Source organism: Chiloscyllium plagiosum, chromosome 18 (assembly GCF_004010195.1).
Source record: "Chiloscyllium plagiosum isolate BGI_BamShark_2017 chromosome 18, ASM401019v2, whole genome shotgun sequence".
Taxonomy (NCBI): Eukaryota; Metazoa; Chordata; class Chondrichthyes; order Orectolobiformes; family Hemiscylliidae; genus Chiloscyllium; species Chiloscyllium plagiosum.
Genome location: NC_057727.1, coordinates 36,657,028 through 36,681,199, shown reverse-complemented (window position 1 = coordinate 36,681,199; position 24,172 = coordinate 36,657,028). Strand labels below are relative to the sequence as shown.

The following is a 24,172-nucleotide window of genomic DNA, read 5'->3' as shown; positions in this document are numbered from 1 at the left end:
GGCCCATATCCCTCCAAACCCTTCCTATTCATATGACCATCCAGATGCCATTTAAATGTTGCAATTGTACCAGCCTCCACCACTTCCTCTGGCAGCTCATTCCATCCACCCTCTGCATGAAAATGTTGTCCCTTAGGTCTCTTTTATATCTTTCCCTTCTCACCCTAAACCTATTCCCTCTAGTTCTGGACACCCCCACCTCAGGGAAGAGGCTTTGTCTATTTATCCTATCCATGCCCCTCATGACTTTATAAACCTCTATAAGGTCAGCTCTCGGCCTCCGATGCTCCAGGGAAATCAGCCCCAGCCTTTTCAACCTCTCCCTACAGGTCAAATCCTCCAACCCTGGCAACATCCTTGTAAGTTGTTTCTAAACCCTTTCAAGTTTCACAACATCTTTCCGATAGAAGAAGACCAGAATTGCATGCAATATTCCAAAAGTGGCCTAACCAGTGTCCTGTATAGCCACAACATGACATCCCAACTCCTGTACTCAATACTCTGACCAATAAAAGGACAGCATACCAAACACCTTCTTCATTATTCTATCTACCTGCGACTCCACTTTCAAGGAGCTATGAACCTGCACTCCAAGGTCTGTTTATTCAGCAATATTCCCTAAACTCTTACCATTAAGTGTATAAGTCCTGCAAAGATTTGCTTTCCCAAAATGCAGCACCTTGCATTTATCTAAATTAAATTCAATCTGCCATTTCTCAGTCCATTGGCCCATCTGATCAAGATCCCATTGTAATCTAAGGTAACCTTCTTAGCTGTCCAGTTTTTTTGCCATCTGCAAACTTACTAACTGTTCCTCTTATGCTCACATCCAAATCATTTGTATAAATGATGAAAAGTAGTGTACCCAGCACCGATCATTGTGGCACTCCACTGATCACAGGCCTCCAGTCTGAAAACAACCCTCTACCACCTCTCTCTGTCTTCTATCGTTGAGCTAAAAATCAATATTGAGGGTTAACTTGGAGAATCATGATTTAATCATGGATTGTCAGCCTGGTGTTGTTACGGGAAGGTCCTGCTTTACTAACTTCATTGGCTATTTGTGGTCGTAACAAGGATTAATGAGGGTAGTGCATTGGATGTTGTCCACATTTTATTAACATTTGAGACAAATCTTACATGGCAGAGAGTTACGAATAAAATAAAGGCCATGGAATACAGGGGAATGTGATGAGTTGCATCTATAATTGGCTCAGTGACAGGAAACAAAAGGTAATAGTCGATGGATATGTTTATGAATGGAAGGATGTTTCTGATGGCATTCCATAGAGCTCATTTTTGGTTTCTTGCTGTTTGTGGTAATGATTCAGATGTAAATATCAGAGGTATGATTAGGACATTTGCAGATGACACAAAAATGAGCTGGGCAACTGATATTGAAGATGATGGCAGTCAACTGTCGGAACATCAATGGTTTGAGTGGTAGGAAAGTGACAGATTAGAAGTGCCAAATCTGAAGAAGTGTGAGGTTATGCATTTAACAAGGAGGAGAAAGTGAGGACTGCAGATGCTGACAAACAAAGCAAAGGAATATACAACAAGTGGGAGGCTATCAAGACAGGTAGAGGAATGACCTTGGAGCGCATGTTCACAGGTTCCTAAAGGCGACAGAACAAGTACATAAAGTAGTAAAGAAGCATATGGAATGCTTTACTTCATGGGACAAGATACTGAATACAAGAGCAGAGACATTATGCTTGAACTATGAAAGACACTGGTTAGGGCATAGCTGGAATTTTGTAAACAGTTTTGGTCACTATATTACAGGAAGGACACTACCATAATTCTTTCTCTCGACAGAACACTGAGGAGATCTACAAGAATATTACCAAGGCTTTATAATTGTAGTTATGTGGAAAGAAGGTTAAGTGCTGACTCAACTGATGCTTACAAAATAATGGGAAGCCTGGCTAGAGTGGACAAGAAAAATCTGTTTTCCCTAACAAAGATACCAAGAGATATCAAATTTGTCACGTGTCTCGCCCATAGATGTTCAAGGTTTGTGTAAAGATTTGCAGCTTGGTTGCCGATTGCGGTAGTTGTGGGACTCCATCAATAATCACATTGACCTGGACCCGATATACCAACCACTGCAACGAACAACCAGATTCGGCAACAGGAACGATACCAAATAAATTCTAACCAACACAGTACAGCAGTGCTTCACAGCACTGAGGATGTCACCCAGATAGAGGACTAAATGTCAGCAAAGCAACTTCCCAGCTCAGCGAACACACTCACAACTACTTAAGAGATACCAAATACCAAAGGGCCACAGATTTAAGGTGATTGGTAGAAGGATAAGTGGGGGTATGAGAAAATAAATTTCACCCAGAGGGTGGTGGGTTCTGGAATTCACTGCCTGGATGTTTGGAATTGAGGAAAAAACCCTCAACCCATTTAAAAAGGAACTTGGATCTAGACCTGACGCACTGTAACATGTAAGGCTACGGACCAGTTCTAGTGAGTGGGCAACAAGTTTATTTAAAACTGAATGGCCTTTCTCTGTGTTGTAACTTCTTCATAATTTTATGTTCTAAGTAATTGCTTCCAAGGACCTAATTTTGATACCAAAGTGTGAAATGCCTGTGTGTTGTCCTTCACCTTCACTGGACCCATTTATACTCTTAACGAGCATAATGGAAAGGATTATTCATTGGAAACTTCCTTTTTCTGACATCAAATCTATTTTTAAAAATGACATTAGTATGTCATAGTGATTTACAATTAAGGATTCAATTACGTATCTTGTTAAGAGGATGGTGGCTCAGCTTTGAAATTAAATCCATCATCAAAGCTACAAAGAAACATAAATGACCCTATTACAGAACAGTACAATTGTTAAAAAAATCATTTTTCAGTCATAAGGGGGCTCTTTACAAAATAATTACTGGTATCAATTTTAACATCAGAGCAGTACTAAGGGGGAAATTCAGTGTACAAGTGCTTCAACATTAAAGAAAACATAAAGAACTGCAGATGTTAGAAATCTGAAACAAAAGAACAAGTCAGGTCGTATCTGTGAGAGAGCAGATATTTTCATTTATCATGTAGACCTTGAATCAAAGTGGAAGAAATTATAAGGAAGCAGCATTTTAAAAATGAACAGAATTTTGTTGTGCTTCTTCTTGAATTCTGCTGATCTATAAATATTTGATAAAGATTATATCAAAAATAATGGCAACTGAGAATATCATGATCAGTGGGGCAAGACATTAGTAACATGGCAATGATGAGGAAGCAAACAGAATTATTGGAGCAGTTTAGAAAAAGAAGTGGCAGGAAATAGGGGTGATATGCAAATAAAATAGTTGATGAGAGAGGATGGGATGTGAACAAGTGGGAATATAGCAAGGGGGAAGGAAGGGCAGCAGCAGGCTAACAGAGCAGAGGGAGAAGAGATAGTGGGAGAGAAAGAGCAGCGATGGGAAACTGTAATGTAAGTGAAATAGAGGCCTGTGTTTTCTTTAAGTAATGAGGAACCTGACACATATAAAATGTTGACCCTGGATCCAAACTCCTGCCCCCATAACCAGTAAAAGCCAATTTCACTTGAGGACAGAAAATGACTCAGACCTAGATGAAATCTGAGTTCAGACAAACTCCATTTTCACCTGCGTGAGGGCCTATTACTGCAGAATGAGAATTACAAACTTTTGGATTAATTGGTAAGCTAGTGAAGGGCAGCAAAAATCTATGCAAATAAAATAGCCGTCTTGAGTTTGTGTGCATAAATAGAAAATTCAAACAGTTTCAATGGCTGGATGTAAGTTTGCTTGCTGAGCTGTAAGGTTCGTTTTCAGATGTTTCGTCACCATACTAGGTAACATCATCAGTGAGCCTCCGATGAAGCACTGGTGGTATGTGTTTCAGTTTCCTTGGGTTGTAGATGTCATTTCCTGTGTGATGTCATTTTCTGTTCTTTTTCTCAGGGAATGGTAAATGGGATCAAAGTCAATGTGTTGGATAGACATCCAGAACTTCAATCTGAGCTACAAATCTTCTCAAAACTCACTAGTTTCAATAGCTTTCACTGTTATCATTATAGCAATATTAATTCTTTACTGCTTTCCACAATTTATCACTATCACAGGAACTGTAAGTTTTCCGTTTGAGTGACAGTCCAGGAAAGGTTATTAAGAAGATTATCTTTTTGATGTTGAATTTTTTGATTATGAATATAGGTGTTTGTTTCTATAAGGAATTGTATACTTGTGGGAATTTAAATGCATAGAATAATCTTTCATGAATGGGAACCTCTTTTAAATTCAGTGAACTATTTAATAAATATCTAGATTTTCATGTTGTCTTACCTCAACATGGCTTTTGAGATTTGCCCGTGGTGGACATTGGATGTTTTTGGCATGGATACTGTTCAGGCAAATGGTTGAAGTCATGACTTGGCACTAAATTGACAGTGGTGCTGTCAGGATTATAGGGGTGGGTGCAGGGCATGGAATGGCTCTAACAATATTGCATAGGGGCTACAAAGGGCTATGAGATGGTTCGGAGCATGACTTGGCATGCAGGTACACAAATATACTAATTAGAAAGTTGTGTTAGCTACTTAGCCTGTCAAGTATACACCACCATTCAGTAGGATTATGACATGTGATTTAAACCTGAACTTCACATTTGTGCCTACCCTGATAACCTTTTACCTCTTTGCTTATCAAGAATCTATTTACTTCTAACTTAAAAATATTTAAAGATTCTACCTCTTCTGCCTTTCAAAGAAGGACACTCCAAAGGCTCTCATATCAGAGAGAAACTAAATTCCTTATCACTGCTTTAAATGGCTGACCCCTATCTTTTAAATAATGATCCCACATCTATCCTGTTAAATCTCCTCAGGATCTTGGATGTTTTAATGAAGTCACTTTAGTCTAGTAAATCTCTGAACTGCTTCCAATGCAATTGCAACTTTCTTTAAATTGGGAAATGAATACCGTACACAATACTCCAGAAATGCTGTCAACAATGTCTTATATAACTGAACAATGTCTTATATAACCTTTCGACTTTTGTATTCAATTTCCCTTATGATAAATAATAATATTTTATTAGTTTTTCTAATTACTTGCTGTGCCTGCATGCTAACCTTTTGCAAGAAGGGGTGGCACGGTGGCTCAGTGGTTAGCATTGCTGCTTTACAGTGCCAGGGACCCGGGTTCAATTCCCACCTTGGGCAACTGTCTGTGTGGAGTTTGCACATTCTTCCCGTGTTGACGTGAGTTTCCTCTTGGTGCTCCGGTTTCCTCCCACAGTCCAAAGATGTGCAGGTTAGGTGAATTGGCCATGCTAAATTGCCCTGTAACGTTAGGTGCAGTAGTCAGGGGTAAATGTAGGGGTAATGGGTCTCGGTGGGTTGCTCTTCGGAGGGTTGGTGTGGACTTGTTGGGCCGAAGGCCCTGTTTCCACACTGTAGGGAATCTAATCTAATTCATGCATCTCAGATATCTGCAATCTTTCACCATGTGGATAATTGAGTTCCTTTCATTATTCCTGCCAAAATGGACAGTTTCACAATTTCCTATATAGTATGCCATTTGCCAGATTTTTACTCTTAGTTTACTGAATTATATTGTTTTGTAGGCTCCTGCTTTCTGTCTCCTGCGCTTTTCAAATAAAGGAGTTACATTAGTTGTTATTGAATCTAGTGGAATTTTCTAGAAGAACAATCTTCACTTTGTTAACTATTATTTTTTAAATAGCAGTAGAACCACCTTCAATCTGTCTTCACAACAATTTTGGCTCCATTTCTTTTCTTCTCCAATTTCTTCCTTCTTATTAACCACTGGAGTCATTTGGGAGGTGTGGATTGGTGAGATTGGGCAGGGAGAGTTGGATGGGAAATGAAGCACAAGGGTTGAGGACTCGAGTGGCTAATCTTTAAAAAAATTAAGTCCCAGAAAAGTGAGGTGGATTTTTTAACCAGCTCATCTCATACTATCTCTGAATCATATCCAGAGATGACAGGCCCAATTCTTTCCCACAAATTTCATTTACAAACACGTGGAATGCAGGTCCCACTATTTAGGGCACTTCTTCCCAAAGCAGACGCAGTAAAGCATGAGATTTCTTGATTTTAACCACCTTTTCTTGAGCAAAAATCCAGGCTAGGAAATGGTGGGGGGGGACAAAAGCGGGGAAGAGAGGGAATAGACAGTGGGAGTAGAGAGCACAGTGAGGAATGAAGGAAGACAGCATAAGAGCACATAAGAAAGAAGAAGTGGGGAAAAAAGAACAAAGGGAAGGAGAAAAAGGGAAGCATGGGATTAAGAGTTGAAATGTAATGTAGCAGAATGCAAGGAAGATTGACAAGGGAAAGGGAGAAAATGTATTGCAGCAGGTTTTGTTTGAGTCACTGGGGATAAGCACCACTTCCTTTCCTGGCTTCAAATATTTATGCTGAAAATGTGTTGCTGGAAAAGCGCAGCAGGTCAGGCAGCATCCAAGGAACAGGAGAATCGACATTTCGGGCATAAGCCCTTCTTCAAAGAAGGGCTTATGCCCAAAATGTTGATTATCCTGTTCCTTGGATGCTGCCTGACCTGCTGCGCTTTTCCAGCAACACATTTTCAGCTCTGATCTCCAGCATCTGAAGCCCTCACTTTCTCTTCAAATATTTATGTGCTGAATTTGGCAGCTCATGTCTCCTTTCATAGTTCTTTTCTTTCAGTTAATGGCTGCAAACATCTAAGGATTTAAATATTATAGTCACTGACATGCCTGTCCAGAATAGGCAACTCTGATCCTCTCAAAAGCCAATGCACAAGTAGGCACATACACGATGGGTAGGGCAAAGTTGTATTTCACATTTTTATCATGTTTATCTCCACCCAATTCTCTCTTGTCCATTATAGGTAGAGAAAAGATGGGCTAACATTCCTTGATTACCAGTCCTCTATCTGTTTTTACAACAGCTGCTGAAGGACCTGTTCTAAGTGCCTTTTTTTACAAGTTTACTTTTGAATTGTGTTCACTTTTACATATCTGCACATCTTTGTCAACTTCTGAAATATTGATGGAAATATTTAAGAACAACGGTTTCATTTGCTCTTTATTTAACATTCACTAATATTATTGTGGGTCTTTCCACTTGGTCTGACCACCCATAACAGCCATATCCACCTAAATGAAGTGTACAGACAAATACTTATACCATTATTGTATTGAACAGTGCATACCACGTCAAGGGCAATTAAGAATGGGGATTAAATGCTGGCTTGCCTGCAACATCCACATACAATGAATTAAAAGAGCTCTTGTTTCATATGTGAAACAATATGGCCTTGGCAAAATAAAATCTGTTTCATTTATAAATGCATTTACCTGTATGCGTTTATAGCTTGGTGTTGTTATGTACGCCTGAGCAAACTCTAATTTGCTAAATACCCGATGCACACTGAAGGCATTATGACAGCATTATGTTTATGCTATTGGTCTTTGTATGTGTAAGCATGACATATTCTGACATCAAGTTGAAGTTATTCAAGGTGCTTCCTGATCGTCTTTCAGAATTTCTATAATTGTATCTCACCATAATAATTTTATTGGAAATATTTTTTCTCAATTACTGCACTTGAAAACAAAAATATATCATTAGACTAGAAGGACTTGGAAAAATTATAGCAAATTTATAACGAATGCTTTATTATCACAAAACACGTGTACTGTGATTAATCATATTCATGTGTCATGAAAAAATATTATATATGTTAGTAGTAGTAAATACAAGTATGGATTTAATATATGCATAAGTATTTCAAGTTTAAGAACACTGATATAATAATGAATTCTATATATTTAGATTTTTCTTGCAAATAACTCAACAGATGAAGGATCTAATTCCAATCTTTTTTTCTGTCAAAGGAAATCTTGAGTAGCTTACTCACCATGATGCACGACTCTCTTCAGCCCACTGATAATAGGAACCAGTGCAAGGTTGTCCTGGATGGTAGCCTACGTGTAGAATATATGCATTCTGTTAGATCTTCCTTGGCAACTGATAAAATGATCTTCAATTTTAATCTTTAAAAAAAGGATCTTAATCTGTCAGTTTTGTTTTAAAGTTATCTACTAAGATAATACTTAAATACAGAAGATTGAACACTAATCAAATTAGGTTCTAGAGATTCAACTGCTTTCCTACAAGATAGTTGTTGTCTCTATCCCTTACCTTCAGCCAACAGGTGTTCATTTCCATTTCAGTTGTCACCTCAATTATTCCAATTCCCTTTTGTTTTATTTCCCATCATGCAATATGAACATTTCTATAATTTCTCTGTAAGTTCCACTGACTTTTTGCTCATACTGAGACTGTAGATCAGGAGAAACCCCACATTTCAAACAACATGTTCAGGAAAAGGAAGCAGGTAATCTGAGTAAAGCTCAGGGGATGATGCAATTTCTCAAGATTAGTTATTCATCCAGGCTTTTGTGTAAATTCGCAAACTAGAAATGGAATGGAAGATTTAAAACTCCTAATAAATATAAATCTAGAAGTATAATTTTTAAAAAAAGAAACAATTCTTTGTTTTATTTATAGCAGTAAAAGGAATAGAAGTAAGTCAAAACTGAATTGTGGTATTGTATTTTACTTCATATCGTAGCTGAGGAAACATTATACAATGCAAATAGTGAGGTGGAAGAGATAGGATTTATGAACATTTAGAGAGGCAAAAATTGATTAAGGAGAGTCAGCATGGGTTTTGTGCAAGGAAAACCATGTCTCACAAACTTGATTGAGTTTTTTGAGGAAGTTATCAAAAAGATTGATGATGGCAGCAAAGTAGATATTGTTTATTTGGATTTTAGTAAAGCCTTTCACAAGGTTTTGCATTGTAAACTAATTAATAAAGTAGGTCACATGGGATTCAGGGTGAGCTTGCCAATTGGCTTAACAGCAGGAGAGAGTAATGGTGGAGGGTTGGTTTTCAGACTGGAGGCCTGTGATCAGCGGTGTTCCACAGGGATCGGATCTGGGTCCTCTTATGTTTGTCATTTATATAAATGATTTGGATGAGAATATAGAAGGTATGGTTAATAAGTTTGTGGAAGATACCAACATTGGTGGCAATGTAGACCGTGAAGAAGGTTTTCTAAGATTACAAAGAGATCTTGATCAAATGGGTCAATGGGCTAAAAAATGTCAGATGGAGTTCAGAGTCGAAGAGTGTGGTGCTGGAAAAGGACAGCTGGTCAGGCAGCATCTGAGGAGCAGGAGAATCGACATTTTGGCATAAACCCATCTTCAGGAATGAGGCTTGTGGTCCAAGGGGGCTGAGAGACCTATCACTTTCACCCCCACTTTCATCTACCTATCGCATTTCCAGTTACCTTGCCCCAGCCCCACCCCTCCTCCCATTTATCTCTCAGTCCCCCGGTCCACAAGCCTCATTCCCAATGAAGGGCTTATGTCCTTCTCCTGCTCCTCAGATGCTGCCTGACCAGCTGTGTTTTTCCAGCACCACACTCTTCAAATCTGGTCTCCAGCATCTGCAGTCCTCACTTTCTCCTCACAGATGGTGCTCAATGTGGATAAATGCGAGGTATTGCATTTTCATACAACAAACAAGGGCAGGGCCTACACAATTAATGGTAGGGCCTTGGGTAGTGTTATAGAACAGAGGGACCTGGGTGCAGATACATAATTCTTCAAAGTTTGCATCACATATAGACAGGATGGTTAAAAAAGCATTTGTCATGCTTGCCTTCATTGCTCAGTCCACTGAATATAGGAATTGGGAAGTCATGTTGAAGTTGTACAGAACAATGGTGAAGCCTTGTCTGAAATACTATGTCCAGTGCTATTCACCCAGTTAAGGAAGGAAATTATCAAGCTCGAGAGGGTTCAGAAGAAATTTTCCAGGGTGTTGCCATGTATGGAAGGTTGGAATTATAAAGAAAGGCTGGATAGGCTGTGACTTTTTAACTGGAGCATAGGACGTTGAGTGGCAATCTGATAAAAGTTTATAAAATAATGAGAGGTATAGACAGAGTTAATGGTGGTTGTCTTTTCCGTAGCGTACGCACTTTTAAGGTGGGAGGAGAGAGATTAAGAAAAGATATAAGAGGCAATTTTTTTTACATGGGGGATGGTACATGTGTGGAATGAACTTCCCGAGAAAGTGGTGGGTATGGGTACAATTACCACATTTAAAAGACATTTACTAAGAAAGGTTTGGAGGCATATAGCCAAGAGCAAGAAGGTGGGATTAGTTTAGTTTGGAATTACGTTCGGCATGGACTGGTTTCACGGAAGGGTCTGTTTCCGTGCAGTATGACTCTATGACTCTTCTTGGAACATTAAGATACTAATAAATAAATTTATAGAATAGATGGCACCATAGAGACATTATAAGTTGGAGACTTATGTTTAACAGCACCAGATGCATACGTACTAAGTTTTCAAAATCAGGAAACATTGATCAATATGTGATAAATTTACACGAATAGGTCAGTTCCTCAGAGTACAGAGCCCTTGTGCACAGCTTCTTTAATGACATAATTCTAGTCAATGTTATTGAAAACAAGGTCAGCTAGACTGCTAAGAGAAAATAAATCCAATCTGCAGAAAGCAGTTGATTTTCATGAGGTAGCTGAAGTTAGCATGATAAAGTTAAAACTAGCAATGCTGTAAGCATTATGAGTGGAAATATCAATGTGAGAGAAAAAAATTTAGACCTTGCTGATCATCAACAGGTCATGGATTTTAAATACTGTGATAAATTGGATGAGAATAAAAACAACCGGCAACTGGCCAACTCTCATGGATTGTGAAAAACCAAGTCTCTTTGATAGAGTGCAAATTCAAGCAAAAATCATTTTTGTCAAAGGATAAAATAGCTCACAAAGGAGAAAAGCAATCTGAGAGCGAGAAAAATATTTTTTATGGATCAATTCAGAAAACTGACTGTTCACTCACTTGAAGGTGAACAACATACTGTTTTAAATTAGATAAATTAACTGACTTTATATCATGTCACAGTAAATTTACAATTGTGTAAAACTGATAACATTTAATTCAAAATAGAAGGACATTAAGACAAATATCAAAGCTATTAAACAATGAGTCCTTCCAGTGTTTAGAGTTCTGATCATGTAAATCACTGAGTTGCAGAAAATAACTCACACAATCACCAACAATAGGTAAGCAACATAGAACATGTTGTCATATTTAAACACTCAATAAATGGCAAGGAAAAACAGCAAGGTGGAGGCAGATATTTAAACACTTGTAATAACCACTGTGAGCTAAATGAAATGGAAATATTTAGGGAGTGAACTTCAACTTGGCTTCTCCCACTCTACCACCACATATTATGTCAAATTTATTCACTAAAAAAGTGTTGCACTTATACAGCATTTTTCACTCAACATAGGACATCTCAAGGTGCTTCACTGAGACAATTAGATATTTTGATGTGACACTGTTGTAATGTAGACTCAATCCCATTTTGTAATGTAACAGCAGAAGTCCCACAGAGCAAGTCTATAAACCAGGCCGATGGCTCAGTTAACTAATTAATTCATTTGCTGTTTTGGGACATCACCATCTAAGCCAGCATAAATGCCCTTGAGAACCACCTCCTTGAACCACCACAGACCATTAGTGTTGACACTCAATGCTGTTCGCAAGGGAGTTCTGGGTTTTTGATCCAATAAGTGAACAAAGGTTGATATTTCCAGGTTAGGACAGTGTTTGGGTTGGAGGGGAATTTGCAGATACTGGGGATCCCACATATCTGTTGCACTTGTGCTTCTGGATTAATACACATAACTATGATGTTGTAGTTAATACAGAAACTTGGTTGAGAAAGGAACAAGACTGGCAACTTAATGTTCTGGAATTTAGATGTTTCAGACGAGATAGAGAGGGATAAAAAAGAGGTGAGGGTTTGCATTACTGATAAGGGAGAATATGACAGCTGTACTAAAGGAGGGATGCTTGACATATATATATAAATAGACAGGGATTAGAGGGATACAGACAGCATAGAGTCAAAAGGTTTTTGGATTATGATGGCGTCATGTGTTGGCGCAATCTTTCATGGCTGAAGGGCCTGTTCTTGTGCTGTACTGTTCTTTGTTTAGAAGTTGTTGTGAGTTAGATTAGATTAGATTAGATTAGATTACAGTGTGGAAACAGGCCTTTCGGCCCAACAAGTCCACACCGATCTGCCGAAGCGCAACCCACCCATACCCCTACATTTGCCCCTTACCTAACACTATGGGCAATTTAGCATGGCCAATTCACCTGACCTGCACATCTTTGGACAGTGGGAGGAAACCGGAGCACCCGGAGGAAACCCACGCAGACACAGGGAGAACGTGCAAACTCCACACAGTCAGTCGCCTGAGGCGGGAACTGAACCCGGGTCTCAGGCGCTGTGAGGCAGCAGTGCTAACCACTGTGCCACCGTGCTGCCCTCAAAGTCTGATGAGTTGCTGAAGTACATCTTGTATGAGATATGCATTAATGACACTGTGCACTTCAGGTTTAGCATGTGAATATATAAGGTGCCGGATGGACTACCAATGAAACAGACTGTTTTGTTGTTTATAGAGCTTGTTGAGTGAGTTGTACTAATCCAAGCAAGTGCAGAATATTCCATCTTGCTTGCGGCAGTATTTCCCAGGGATAACCACACCAACCCATCAATACTTCAGCCAGAATCAGATGCTGCTGCAAAAGGGTCAGATCGCAGTTATCTTTGCAGGCAGGATCATTGCGTGTGCATTGGCACTGACTGGAAGATCCTTGTATCCCCATTTGTAAAGACCTTAAAATTAACCACTCAATTTAACCAGTCTCCTTACTTAAGCCTTGTATAAACTTTTAAGAAATGAAATATTAATATCCAAATTATTTATTTCAATAAGGAACAAGAAGACTCTAATCATCTTCAAACGATTAAGCTTGCATGCTTAACATCTGTCCCACTCTGACATGATATTTTCATGCAGACATTCTATAATATTTAATTCAACTTCTTACTTGAAGGTTACTTTTTTATGGAAAGTAGTTTCATTAGTATTTTTTCATAAAGGTCCCAAATTCAATCCCGGTTGAGTTAGCTGATCTCAAAGTGGTAGATGATGTATTATATTTGGCCTTACTGTACAGAAATTTGATCAAGTTCCCCAGTTCTGATCAGCACCTTGAAGCCTTTACTTTCTTTATTGGAAGTGCATGTGTGACAATTGAGCACTGGAGTCCAATTGGCCATATATTGAATATTTCGCCAAAACATCAATGTTTGGGTTTATGGATAAATATTGGCTGATCAGAAGAGGTACAAAAAGGTAACTAAAAATCTGAGAATTCGGCAATGGAGTCATAATCTTTGAGAGAATAAGAAACAACACAAAGCAGTGTTAATACCATTCAGTGATCCACAAATTGCACATGGATGAAAAAATTAGAATTGTGGTATGATGCGCTCTCAAGAGTTCAAAAATTCTTAAGGTGTAAATTGTTTTTTGAAAAACCTAGAAAACTATTCTCTGCACACCTGTACAGAGATCTCAAAATATACCTCAGCAAAGTCTGAGATGACAAACAATGCTAAGCAGAGCACATTGTCCAGAAGTATGGAAGATAAACAGATCATTGTAGAAAATCAGATAGTGGCTCACACATCTTGAAGTTATCTGCAATCTTGTGACCAATCTTGTGTCAATATGAATAGAAAATTCTGCCTTTCTTTTCTTCTCTACACATCATAATGGCAGGAAACTTGCTTGTATGGCAAGGTTCAGCTCTGAGAAATTAAAAGATTTTGCTATTGACAATACAGTCAACAGTCCACTACAGCAACAGCAATTGGTTTGCTTCAGCTAACCCAAAAAACAAGTGGGCTGACACTATAATCAAAAACACATACTTTTCTCAAATAGGTACCAAGCAACATTATTGTGAGACACAATAGAAGAAATTGTCAGATTTATAATTAATAAATTTATAGCATCTACTAGCATTTATGGGAGAGACAATACTTTTTCTGTTATCATCAGTTTGCCTTCAATTCAATAATGCTGTCACACAAGTGAGGTTTTGTCTGGATCTTCATGTAACTCTACAGTCAGCGCACAGCAGAGAATGACCTACCTGGTGTGCAGATTTCCTTCCTTTCCTTTTCTTCCCTGTTATAATTCTGTTTCATGATTAACACATGGTGACTCAAAGCATGAAGGAGCTTGTGACAAGTTGGCACCATTTTGAACAAACATAGAAATCCCAGTTACTAATGTCAATGGTTCCATGCTTTGATCAGAACTTCTGAGTGTCTTTGCAGCATTTTCTTGGTCATCTGTGCAGCGTTAGCTACGAAAGATAGGAACTGGGTGAGGTTTTTCTTGACAAGGGAAGCTGAGATTCTCTTTGGTTTTCCACGTATAATATCCAATTCCATCTAAGTTAATTATTCAGGAGTTTTGTTTGAATGCAAGGATACTGGCTTCTGCTTTTGGATACTTAGATGAGTTAGCGTGACAGTATTTGTGTAAAACATCTATTAGAAGACAACACAAAACTTGTAAATGTTTTAGATGGTCCATCAGAGGCTACCGTCACACAGAGCAAAACTGAAGCTCAAAATGCTGACTTTAAATGTCTATATTCACAATGTGACTAAACAACCAAAAAGATGAGTATATTTCCTTCATTTCTGAGAAGATCTTACAAATTGTACACATACATGCACCTTCACTTGGGTTCTCTGTCATTATCGAGAGTATAGTGCTGGAAAAGCACAGCAGGTCAGGCAGCATCCGAGGAGCAGGAGAATTGTCATTTCAGGTATAAGCCCTTCATCAGGAAGGAGGCTTGTGGGTAGGTAACTGGGAAAGCGATAGATGGATGAAGGTGATGGAGAGAGAAGGTGATAGGCAGCGATGGATAGGTCCGGAGGGTCGGTGCGGAGGGTGGTGCTGAGTTGGAGGCTTGGGACTGTGATAATATGGGGGGAGGGGAAATGAGGAAGCTGTTGAAATCCACATTTATCCTGTGTGGTTGCAGGGTTCCAAGGCGGAACATGAGGCATTCCTCTTCCACGTGTCGGGTGGTAACGGTTTAGCGGTGGAGGAGGCTCAGGACCTGCATGTCCTTGATGGAGTGGGAGGGGGAGTTGAAGTGTTCAGCCACAGGGCGGTGGGGTTTGTGGGTGTGGGTGCCCCAGAGATGATCTCTGAAATGATCTGCAAGAAGGCGTCTTGTCTCCCTGATGTAGAGGAGACTGCAACGGTTGCAGTAAATGACATTGGTAGAGGTACAGGTGAATGTCTGATAGCTGTGGAAGGATCTCTTGGAGCCTTAGATGGAGGAGAGGGAAGTGGTGTAGGCGCAGGTTTTGCATATCCTGCGGTGGCAGGGAAAGGTGCCGAGAGTGGGGTGTGGAGGGTGTGGACCCGACGAGGGAGTCGTGGAGGGAATGATCTTTTTGGAACGCTAATAGGGGCGGGGATGGAAATATATCTCTGGTGATGGGGTCCGTTTGGAGGTGGCGGAAGTGGCAGAGGAAGATGTATTGTATGCGGAGGTTGGTGGGTTGGAAGGTGAGGACTGGGGGAGTTCTTGTTACGTTGGAAGGGGTGGTGTTCAAGGGCGGTGGTGCGTGAAGTAGAGGAGTGGCATCATCAACCATATGGGAAAGGAAGTTGCGATCGTGGAAGAAGGAGGCCATCTGGGACATTCTGAGGTGGAATTGGTCATCCTGGGAACAGATGCAATGGAAGCACATGAATTGGGAATAAGGGATGGTATTTTTACAGGAGGTAGGGTGGGAAGTGGTGTAGTCTAAGTAGCTATGGGAGTCGGTGGACTTGTAGTATATGCCTGTGGTTAGTCTGTCGTCAGAGACGGCGATGGAGGGGTCCAGGAAGGGTAGGAAGATTGTAAAGATGGTCCAGGTGAATTTGAGGTCAGGGTGGAAGGTGCTGGTAAAGTTGATGAACTGTTCAACCGCCTCATGGGAGCACAAGGTGGCACTGATACAGTCATCGATGTAGTGGAGGAATAGGTAGGAACTGCGGAAGATGGACTGTTTCACGTATCCCACAAACAGGCAGGCATAGCTAGGTCCATGAGGGTACTCATGGCTACCCTTTTGGTTTGGAAGAAGTGGGAGGATTGGACGGAGAAGTTGTTGAGTCTGAGGACCAGTTCAGCCAGGTGGAAAAGGGTATGGGTGAAAGGGTACTGGTTGGTACAGCATGAGAGGAAGAAATGGAGGGCTTGGAGACCTTCGTTGTGGCGGATCGATGTGTACAGGGACTGGATGGTGAAGATGAAGCATTGAGGGCTGGGGAAATGAAAATCTTGGAGGAGGTGAAGGGCATGGGTGGTGTCACAAACTTAGGTGGGGAGTTCCTGGACTAGGGGACAGGATGGTGTCAAGGTAGGAAGACATGAGTTCGGTGGACAGGCACAGGCTGAAATAATGGGTTCACCGGGGCAGTCAGGTTTATCAATCTTCAGTAGAAGGTAGAATCAGGCAGTGCAGGGTTCACGGACAATGAGCTTGGAGGCTGTGGATGAGAGGTCGCCAGAGGTGATGAGGTTGTGGATGGTCTGGGAGATGATTGTTTAGTGATGGGAGGTGAGGTCGTGATCAAGGGTGCAGGTGGAGGAAGTGTCTGCGAGTTTGCGCCTGGCTTCAGCAGTGTAGAGGTCAGTGCGCCATACTACCATTGTACCCCCGTTGTCTGTGGGTTTGATGGTGAGGTTGGGGTTGGAGAGGATAGAGTGGAGGGCTACGCATTATGAGGGTGAAAGGTTGGAATGGGTGAGGCGGTTGATGTCATAGCGACAGTTTGAAATGAAGAGGTCAAGGGCAGGTAACAGGCCAGGGTGTACTGGAGGCAGGAGAAGGGGTCCTCAGTGGGTCGGCGGATGTTTTGGTCAAAAAGGTAGGCACGGAGGTGGAGGCGGCGGAAGAAACATTCAGGGTTGCAGTGTGTGTCGAACTAATTAATCTGGGAGCATAGAGGGATAAACGTTCGTCCTCAGTGAGGGGGAGCACTGGAGGAGTGGTGAAGATATGGCAGGGATGGGAGCTAGGACCTGGAGTGGGGTTGGAGTTCGAGGGGAGTCGGAGACAGTTGCTTGAATGGGCATGGTTATAGGGGCTATAGTGACGTCACAAACGGGGTAGAAGTGGTGCTTATGGCTGTGTTAATGGGGGCGGAAGTGGCGTCATGGGCAATGAGTGCAACGTTACTGTTGGGCACTCGGCATCTCTGTCATTGTCTTATGCAACACATTAAGTTTCATTTTCATGAAAATTTTAACCACTCATATCTATTGGAGTCTCAAGGAAATGAACAATTCTAATATGTACAAAATATTTAAAGATATATATTACAGTATAGCTAGCATTAGAAAATATATTCTCCATAGAGTAAAATCAATTACAGTAGAATCTCGATTACCCGAATGAGAGGAGTAGGGCGTATTTTGTTCGGATAATTGATTGTTTGGATAACCAATCTGATCATAAACAAGCAGTAAATTATGAGCGTTAATTATCCGAACATTTCTCGGTTATCTGGCAATGCATGCCATAATGCCATTTAATTGATAACTAAATGCTGAGTTGCCTAATGCCGTTTTTAAAGGACGTTGAGATCTTGTTTGGTTAATCTGAAATTAGGATAATTGATGTTCGGATAATCGGTTGTACTGTAAACCTGTTCATTGAGATGAACAGTGTTACAATTGCTACACTTTGTGACTAAATTAAAAATCACACAATACAGGTTTATTTGGAAGTACTAGCATTCAGAGCCCTGCTCCTTCGTCAAGTAGCTGTGGAGCAGGATCATGAGACATAGAATTTATAGCAAAAAAATCACAATGTCATGCAACTGATATGATGTATTGTTCAATATGACATGTTGTATCAGTTAAATGACACTGATCAGCGCTCTAAACGCTAGTATTTCCAAATAAACCTGTTGGGCTATAACCTGGTGTTGCATGATTTTTAACTTTGTCCACCCCAGTCCAATAGTGGCATCTCACATCAGACTTTGTGACAACAAACAAGACAAAGCAGCCTGCTTGACTGGCACTCAAAGCACTATGTTAAACATTCACTTCCATCAACCCAGCCACATAATGGCAGCAGTTTGCACCATAAACAAGATGAACTGCAGCAACTTGCGATAGTATCTTCCAAAACCATAATCTTTACCACCCAGAAGAACAAGGGCAGCAGATGCATGGGAATATCACCAACTTCAATTCCCATCCCAGCCATACATCATTCTAACTTGGAACCAGAATCACATTTTTGTCACCGAGTCAAAAACTTGAATTCCCGTCAAGGGCATTGTGGAAGTATTTTTAATCATCCTGTTCAGATACATATCTGCAGAGAACACCTCTGCAGCAGCTGAAACTTGAACCCAGGCCTCTTGGCCCAAAGACATGGACGTTACAAATGAACCACAAAGGCCTCTCAAGCATTTAATAGTTATCTCATTTAGATGTGTTATTAATCACTTCTGGCACAGGCCCCTTGGCTCAGAGGAAGGGACACTACCACTGCAGTGCATGAGCCCTTCAAACAACACTATAGAATTGAGAACCTTGTTTGCAAGTTGAACAAATGGGTCCTGAAACTCCCTTTGGAGAGGCAATTTCTTCTCCACACAAAGAACTGAACCCTGCACCCTCAAAGTAAAAGTTGGATGATCTACTAATTGAGCTACCTAAGATCCGTAACAGCATAGTGAACATTTTTTTCCCCCAGTCACCATCTTTTGACTACCACCAGTAAATAACTGCATTCTGGATGCATCTATTCCAGAGGGATTGCAGCTGTTCAAGAAGGTGCTTCATCATCACCTTATCAAAGGCAATTAATTAGGACTTGGCAACAAATTTTGGCCTTGCTAACAATCCTCTTATTCGATGAACAAATATAAATAACTTCTTTTGCATCCTGCAGTAAAATACTTTAAAGAAGATTTACAAGATGGATAGAAAAGATCCTAAAGTATACCAGTGGATGGTTTCTTCAAAACTAATTAATAGCGTGATACAGCTTAATGAAAACCTATACTAAACCACTCACAGCTACATCTATAATTCACTCCAGACTGCTATTATTCACTTGTAAAAATATTACATTAAAGAAATACCATCATTGCACGTCAAGTAGAACAATGGTAACTTGTCAATTGATGCGTCACATGATTAATAAATTATTTAAACAAAGTGAACCTTCCATGCAGAAAGAATGATTCAATCAGCAACAAAAATGTTTTCCTTTTATGACTTCTTTCAGTTAAGTGCCATAACCTTGGTAACATGTCACATATAGGATTGTCTTTCACAATATCTGTCACTGAACAAAGTACACATGCCACATTCTTTTAATCTGACATTTTTCAACTTTGCTTATAACATCCACGAGGGAAAGCACCATTTTTCTTAAAATCAACAGAATATGACCATCTGGTTTTACAGCATATACATTTCTACTCAGAAATCATTAGAAATTTGTGTCTGCTTTAGGTGCCTTCCTAGGTTTAGTGACATCAGGTGTTCCTGGAAGCAACCTGAGCAGTTTTCCTTTCATGGGAATTGAATTAAACAGAGAATAAGACAGTGACACATAAGTGAAATATTAATACCCTCTTGCAATTTAAATGTGATATTTGTCTTTTGTATGTACATATCTTAAATTGTTTTGAAGGTGGGCTAAATAAAGGCTTTATGAGGTAATGCCCAAGAAAAATAAAATAATTACCAATTCAACAGCAATCAATGCAACTGTTATGAAGTGTTTCTTGTTTCAGAAACAGGTTAACAAATTACTTATCTCTAACTATTTATTAGGAAACCATATCAAAACAAGCTTCTTCCAAATAAAGCAGTGATTTACTTGTACTCAATCAAATTATAAAAATAGAAGAAGTATACCATGCCTGCTGTTCATAATGTTCTTTTTTCTATATTAGTAAGGGCAGACAGGGAATGGGTGATTGCTTATTAGAACATCTCTGTTTAGTCTGTACGCAAAACTTTGAGCTTCTAATTGCCTGTCATTTTAATAATGCACTTTGCTCCCACTCTGACTGCTCTATATTCTTGGCTTCTAGCAGTGTTAAAGTGAACTTTAAACTTGTGGGTCAACATCCCATTTTTTGATTCGAATCTGAAAGCATTTTTGACTCAACAGTAAAGTTAACAAGTCGTGATTATGAGCTCTGCGGCCCTTTCATTTTCAATTTAGTTTTTCCCTCTTTTGCTATCTGACAGCAGCTCGTGGTTCTGCTATTCACATCTCCTTTAGTCTTAACTACTTTTTCTTTATTTGTTCTACCACTTCCCTCAGCCTTAAACTATCAACCCATTTTCCATTAAATCTCTGTTGCTTTCATTTCTGTTACAGACCCTTTCTTGGTTTCCTATCCTCCCTCTTTCGCTTGTTTAAAAGCGAATGCGTCTCTAACTTTTGATTTCAGTCTCTAACTAATGGGTTTGAGGAGATGGGGGAGGGGGTAAAAAGGTTAATTGTTGAAGGCATGCAGATGATGGGAATGAGGGTATGCGTGTATGTAGGATTTTACAGTAGTCTGAAGGTTCAATTGTATATAGATGAACTATTGCTTGCATCAGAAGTACAGGGTCAAGTTTTTTTGTCAGTGGAGACAGGCTTTTGCGCCTGTATGCTCTATACATAGTACATCAGAGTTTCACCTTGGGACAGCCAATTAAGGCTTGGATCCCCATAAAATCTCATAAATGGAGGTAGGATTGTGCTGACAGGGATAGTCCACCCAATTCCTGTGCTGACATGTAAATCCAATGAAAAAGTATAAATCCAAATCAGCTCGGATTGAAGCTCCCAATTCAGAATTATCACTATTGGAGTTCAAATTAGAACCTGAGAGAGAGAGAGAGAGAGAGAGAGAGAAAGGTGGTTGGGGTGGGGTTGCTGCTGCAAGAGGCAACAATATGCCTGCAAGAAGTAGGTTACATACTGACAAGGTCTGTTTGGTTCCATGTGCTATCTGCTTGGTTTTGCACTCGACCACTTGTTCAGCTTTCAGATTAGTTACCTTGTTACCCACATCTTCTATCTTTTCCAGGTTCTGGATTACAACATCTCAAATTTTTAATAGTATTGCTAAGTGTTGACTGGGCATGGTTGTCCACACTTGTCTGTTTGAGCAGTAATTCCACATTAGTTTAGCAGCATTATGATGTTTGCAAATTCAGAATGAGTATACATATTCTATTCTACCTGCGCCACATAACTGAAATGTGTGATGCTGGAAAAGCATCAGGCATGAAGGGCTTATGTCCGAAATGTCGACTCTCCTGTTCCTAGGATGCTGCCTGACTTCCTGTGCTTGTCCAGCACCATACTTTTTGACTTTGATTCTCCAGCATCTGCAGTCCTCACTTTCTCTCAGTAACTGTGCCACATAGCCTGTCAGTCGATTATATACAGTGTAGTGTTTAGTGATCTTTTGCTAGTGTAAGTACAGGATTTTCAATGCTGCTCCTTCTGTTTGTGGTCCTCATTATTCTCTTGGTGATACTATGCATGGTGAACTTGGACAGGGCCCTGCATGCTAACTGACCAGCTATTGTTGGTCCTGTGTTGGGAAACCCACTATATATAGTGAAACAAGTGAAATAGATCCCAGGGACCGAATCTCTCAGCCATTGTGCAAAATGAATTAGAAGAGGATCTATTGAACCATCACTTGCCATGTCTGTGGCTATCTACATTTCAGTATGTAACATGGAAAGATATTTGCACCTCCACTGATATCCAGTTTTGCAGATAGATTATCCTATACCTGGGTCTGCAGACATATAATCTGGATGGTGGTAAAGTCTTCTTGTGGTACCACTGTGCCAATATATCCTTTGATATTTATCCGGCTGAATATCAAAGATCTGGTTATCCTTTTTGTGTTGGAAAGCCATTTCATGGATCATATTTTGACATTGGTACATGCTCTTGGTTGACTGAATGCTGAGCCAGTTTGGCTCCTGGTGGTGGCTTCTTGTGACGTTGAACAAATTACTTGAGCCTTTGCTTTGATTCTTTTGACACCTTCTGGTGCTACATGTCCACAGTGTTTAGTAGGCTTGCTTTCTAGTGGCTACCATGTCAATAGTGGGCAAATTACACATATAGACTGTCCTAATCAAGAAGTATGGCTTCATTCTTAAATCTATTTTGCAGTAGTGCTTCCACGCCATAACACTTAGGTTGGTCCAAGATGTCTTTTGGAATGCTTCCACTGGGGTAGACATAGTCACAAGCTCAATTAACCTGTCAGCTATCTCGGATACCATAAAATCACAATAATACCTTTCATCTCTACATCTGCTGATGAGTTGATCAAATGTCTGTTTTGGTTAACAAAAAACCCAAGGAACGGTTGATGCTGGAAATCCAAGCTGATATATGTTACCCCTTATACCATGAGCTTTTATTTTCTGTAATAACCTATGATGTGGAACCTTATTAAATACCTTTCGGAAATCTAAATATAATGCATCCATTGGTTTCCTCTATCAAGTTACTTTTTCAAAGAACTCCAATAAATTAGTTTTTCATGACTTTGACAAAACTGTGTTGGCTCTGCCTGATTACCTTAAACTTATTCAAGAGATCTGTTATAACATTTTTAATAACAGCTTCTAACATTTTCCCTGTGACAGATATTACACTACCTGCCCTGCAATTTCCTGCTTTCTACTTCCCCTCCTTTTGAATAAAAGAACCGTCCCTTAATTTCATGAGTTTTGGAAAATTTAAACAAGCTCATCCACTATTTTGCTGGCTACTTCTTTTGAGACCCTTGGATGAAATCCATCAAGACATGAGGGCTTGTCAACTTGCACAACACCACTTGCATATTAATTGTAATTTTCTGGAGTTCCTCTCTCCCTTTTAATTTCTGATTTACAGCTGCTTTCAGGGTGGGATTTGTATGCTCTCCAGTGAAGACTGTGTCAAAATATCTTTTTGTTTTGTCTGCTATCTCTTTATCCTCCATTACTAATTTCCCAGAGTCATTCTCAATAGGATGAGCACATTCACATAATGATTTCCACATCTTGACTGCTTTGTGCCCATCTGTTTTTTCCAGTCTAATATAGGTTAAAATCTCCCATGATATCTGCTCTACCCTTTTTATCTCTATTCATACTGCTTCTACATCCTGGATTCCTGAATTAAGAAAATCCCTCTCTATTGCATTAATATCATCTTTAATTAACAGTGCTACCTTCCCACCCCCAACTGCTTCCGTCCTTCCTAAATGTCACATATTGTTCAGTTCCCAAACAAGGTGATCCTACAGCCATGTCTCAGTTATGGTCTCTGGATCATTCTTATTTATTTCAATTTGTACTATTAATTCAATTGTTTGGTTCTGAAAGCTGCGTGCATTCAAATCGTATGGTCATATAATAGGTAAGAGAATGTCAGGGATCAAATATCCGGAAGCACCCTTAATCAGGTTTGGCAATCCAACTTCCAAGTCAGCTATTTTATGACAGGTAGTTACTTTGATAAGACCATAAGACATAGGAGCGGAAGTAAGGCCATTCAGCCCATCGAGTCCACTCCGCCATTCAATCATGGCTGATGGGCATTTCAACTCCACTTACCCGCATTCTCCCCATAGCCCTTAATTCCTTGTGACATCAAGAATTTATCAATTTCTGCCTTGAAGACATTTCGTGTCCTAGCCTCCACTGCACTCTGTGGCAATGAATTCCACAGGCCCACCACTCTCTGGCTGAAGAAATGTCTCCGCATTTCTGTTCTGAATTTAACCCCTCTAATTCTAAGGCTGTGTCCACAGGTCCTAGTCTCCTGGCCTAATGGAAACAATTTCCGAGCATCCACCCTCTCCAAGCCATGTATTATCTTTTAAGTTTCTATTAGACCTCCCCTTAATCTTCTAAACTCCAATGAATACAATCCCAGGATCCTCAGCCGTTCCTCGTATGTTAGACCTACCATTCCAGGGATCATCCGTGTGAATCTCCGCTGGACACGCTCCAGTGCCAGTATGTCCTTCCTGAGGTGTGGGGACCAAAACCGGACACAGTACTCCAAATGGGGCCTAACCAGAGCTTTATAAAGTCTCAGTAACACAA

General features: G+C 40.1%; 1 protein-coding gene across 1 annotated transcript in view; it reads right to left on the bottom strand.

The window, feature by feature from the left end:
• Nucleotides 1–24,172, bottom strand: part of LOC122559046 (receptor-type tyrosine-protein phosphatase gamma-like) — a 644,852-nt gene that overhangs the window by 252,943 nt on the left and 367,737 nt on the right. The window contains exon 6 of the mRNA XM_043708214.1: nucleotides 7,920–7,986. Within this exon, the coding sequence (XP_043564149.1) occupies nucleotides 7,920–7,986 (67 nt within the window). The remainder of the gene's footprint in view (nucleotides 1–7,919; nucleotides 7,987–24,172) is intronic.